The sequence below is a fragment of the Vigna angularis genome, chromosome 8, assembly GCF_016808095.1.
Source record: "Vigna angularis cultivar LongXiaoDou No.4 chromosome 8, ASM1680809v1, whole genome shotgun sequence".
Taxonomy (NCBI): Eukaryota; Viridiplantae; Streptophyta; class Magnoliopsida; order Fabales; family Fabaceae; genus Vigna; species Vigna angularis.
Genome location: NC_068977.1, coordinates 33749392 through 33753408, shown reverse-complemented (window position 1 = coordinate 33753408; position 4017 = coordinate 33749392). Strand labels below are relative to the sequence as shown.

The following is a 4017-nucleotide window of genomic DNA, read 5'->3' as shown; positions in this document are numbered from 1 at the left end:
CCATTATCTTCCTAGAAACATCCCAGTCAGAGATTTTGCACGTTGCATGTTCATAGATTCTCCTTTATGTTTATATGCCTATTACAAAGTGATATTTTTTTTGTATATATCTTGTCAGTTCTGAGAGAAATTTTGCGATAAAGACAAAGACCGTGTTTCGTATCACGTTTCAGATATAGTTTTTCACTATCACAAAATCGTCAATAGCTATAACTTTGAAGTTTTAAACATGATTCATACTTCAAATAGTTTCCAAGTTTGGTAGAAGTCATTCCAATGATTACGTTAAATTACAGTATTTTGATATCACATCAATGATTCACCAGCCGTAAGCATCTATTAAGGAACAAATGCTGTTAAATCGAGTCATTTTCATTTTGGCTAAATCAAATTCATTTTATAAGCCTCTTTTTATCAGATCACCAGAACCTCACACATGTCAAATTGATGAGTATTTTCATGAAATCTGATGTTGGTTTTGTTATAATCTGAAGCAAACAAAAGGAAACGTGACTGTCAAGTGACTCCAAGTCTAAACAATATGATAGCGTTTGGATAGAAAAACAATAAAAAAGAAGTCCCTCGGGAAAGCTAATGGCAGCAACTTGCATTATTCAACTGAGTAACTGTGATGATCAGAAAAGCTAGGTTTGCAAAATATGGTTTTACATGTCATTCATTTAAAAGAAATAACCTATGGTTTAGTGCTTATTTTGTGTAGAAAGTAGGGTCCATATGTTCATTGTTAAAAAATGAAAGTAAAGTTCAGTTACCTCACGCCCCACCCCTCTCCAATATGCCTCAATTCATTAATTTTTTTCCACTTCTGATTCATACTGGCTGTGATGCTCTATTTTGCTGCTGAATGGTGTCTGCAGGAAACTGTTTTGAAGCATCTTTCAGTGCTGCAGCTGCTGCAGCTGGGGTCATGGATTGGTACTGAGGAAGCAATGGAGCAGTAGTGGTTTGTTGTTGGGTGTAGTATGCTTGGTCTTGCACATGGCCACCATATTCATAACCATAATTAGTAGTAGTACTAGAGGAAGCCACAACAATGGACTGTGGTGGATGATGGAACTGAGACAACCCCACATACTGTGGCTGAAATTGGTTGGGAGGTATTGGAGCATATGCAGGGTTTGAGGCCACAGGAGGAGGAGCCTTGTAAACACTTGGAGCCACCTCAGGTATAGTAGGGCTAACTGATTTGGTGGGATAGATAGGTGGAGTACCATCCTTGTATGCTGCTGAGGTAACAGCACTTTGTGGCATTAGGGTTCTGCCTGAGATTAACACATTTGGGTCACCCATGTTGGGCTGCAAGGCCATGTTGTATGGTTGTGTTACTTGTGTGGGTCCAACAGGCATCACATAAACTGGGTACTGTTGCTGACCAATTGGAGGGTGAAGTTGTTGTTGTTGTGGTGGTGGGGCATAAACTTGGTAGTATGATGAAACTGGTATTTGCCCTGTGGCTGCAGGGTGGTGGATGTAGTGAGAGCTGGCATGGACTAAGGGCTTTTGCTGCTGAAGTTGCCTATTTTGATCTAATTGTGGGGGTAATGTGTAGCCAGAATCATGAACTTGTTGTCCATGGACCTGAATCACCTGATCAGATATTTCACTCTTGCCATTTGGTAAAGCAACCAGTTTGTTGTCTAGTTGTGCAGCTTGGACTTGGTCTTGATAGTAAACAGTCTTGGAGAAAGAATTTGCAGATGCAATACTGCTATCACTGAAAATGTTAACCAAAAAGAGAACTTTCAGAACACATCCCCATCACCAAAATTAAAACTTTTAAGTGTGTGATTCTTCCTTAAAATTAAAACCACTATATTAACAATAACAAAAGCAAACCAAGACAGAAATTAAAAAAAAATCAAAGAAGGGTAATATGGTAGTATGACAGAAATCACACACCTTGCAACTGAATCAGGAGAAGGCAAATTCAAACCACCACTAGTCCTTGGCTGCACAAGCTGCAATGGTAAAGGGGGCTTCCGAAATCCGAGATCAGATCTCTCGTCCTCAGAAACAACTCTGTTCATCACATTATCACTGGCAGTAACCACCCCAACAGATGGCATAGTCACAGCTGCAGGAATTGCAGGTGCAGCAGCCACTGCAGAAGAAACCACACTCACCAACCCATCATCTTGCTTCACCCCGCTTGCAATTGTCATCTGAACCAACTGCTCCTCCGCCAGCCCCGCAACCTTGTTCTCTTGTTGAAGCCTACTACTGTTATCATCGACACGTACCCGAATGGGAGGCAGATTTGCCAAAGAAGGAGAGAAAGAAGGAGAAGAAGAGGAGCTGTTCTCCATCATAGGTGAACCAGGACTTGATTGCACCACATCAGGCAAGATTTTGGCCTTGTTATTGTTAGTATCAGGCAAAGCCTCTAAGTTGTTGCTTGAGCCACTAGCACTAACACCACCACCACCAACATCAAGGTTCACAAAAGAATCCCCTGCAGCAGAATCAGAAACTACTCTGTTTAACATTCCAGAGTTGTTGAGTGCATCAACAAACCATGTCTCTGACTTCACATCATCAAGTAGTGACCCCATTGAAACTGAGGCCTCAGGTTTGGTGAAGAACAGGAACACCCTGAGCCGTGAAGAAGCCGTGCCTTTCGCCGTAATTCGATCATACTCTTCCACCATGTTGTCAAGATCTTCATCAGTGGTGACAGTGATGAGGTTATCAAGGTCTTCATTGGGAAGCTGGTACTTGAGTGTGAAGGGTCTTCCATGGAGAATGGTTCGGGAAAGCCGTGCACACAGATCTTTCAACGAAGAGTGGCGGTCCACCACGACAATCCTCGTGTCACCGCCAACATAGCAGAGAGTCTTGTCATGGGGGCGTGGCATGATGTGGCCGCCATAGCTGCACATAAGGCGCAGCTTGGCCCCAGGAACGGCCGGTAAATTCTCATCACTCCATGTTTCTGCATTGCGGGAACGTGGAGAAGAAGACTCTATCGAATCAGGATGATTTTTAAGAGTGGTGGTAGTGATGATGGTTGCGGCAGAGAGAGGTGGAGGATCCATTCGGAGTGATGAAGTGGATCCTCTGTTTTGCTCTGTTTTGGGCAGAGTGGTAACAGAGGAGGAACAGAGGTGGTGGGGGTGATATCCTTATAGGTTGGTGCAAGTGGACTTATTCCTTCTTTCTTTTCTTTGGAATGTAACTTTATGAGTGAAAAGCAATCCATATATGATACCTCATTGGCAAGTAGAATCCTTTTCTATTACACATTGTTTGGAGCTGTAATTTTGTACCTTCCAGCTTTTGCCAATGTATTCATTCCATTGGAAGTTTCAAAGATCAAAAGCAGAAAAAGAAAAACAAATAAAAATCAGCCAAAGATTCAAAGAACTAAAGTGACTTGAGATCACTTCAATTCAACTTTTGGCTCACATTCGGGGTTGAGTTGAGCTGCTTCATTTTCATTTTCAAATCTGAAATTCCAGTTTGCCATGGCATTCCCCTTGCATCATTATTTTATTTCATTGGATTCAGCGTTATTTTTATCTGTCAAGACTCTTTTCCCTAATACTATGATTAAAAAGCTTTCACATACATTACACATTAAACATGTAATTTAAATGCAAAAATGCTTAATAACTACACTAATTCTTCATGTTAGAAGGAGAGTTAGTTATCTAAGTGTTTAGTTTGTAATGGACTAATTCACATAATATTTAAACCATTCATAATACAAATCTAAAGTCAACTTTGATATAATTGTCCAAAATAAAGTATTCGTTTGTTTAATATTTCTTGCAATAATGGTATGTGAAACAAACCAAGTGTGATAGAGACATAATTGGGTGAACTTGATCTAATTACATTTTTTTGTTTGACCATTTGAGCTCAAAGAAAAACCCACTAAAATAACAATGTTTTCTCTACCAAGTTTTAGAGTAAGCACATTTTGTGGTTACCAAAGGCATTTTGGATTCGTTTCTTTGGTCCAAGTCTCCTCTTAATATTTAGGACACAAATTTA

General features: G+C 40.4%; 1 protein-coding gene across 1 annotated transcript; it reads right to left on the bottom strand.

The window, feature by feature from the left end:
* Positions 1–587: 587 nt before the first annotated feature.
* LOC108343763 (uncharacterized) lies at positions 588–3447 on the bottom strand. Its single transcript, XM_017582136.2, has 2 exons — positions 1921–3447; positions 588–1735 (listed from the first exon to the last, which is right to left on the bottom strand). The coding sequence occupies exons 1-2, from the start codon at positions 3054–3056 to the stop codon at positions 832–834; spliced, it is 2040 nt and encodes a 679-aa protein (XP_017437625.1). The 5' UTR covers positions 3057–3447; the 3' UTR covers positions 588–831.
* Positions 3448–4017: the final 570 nt, after the last annotated feature.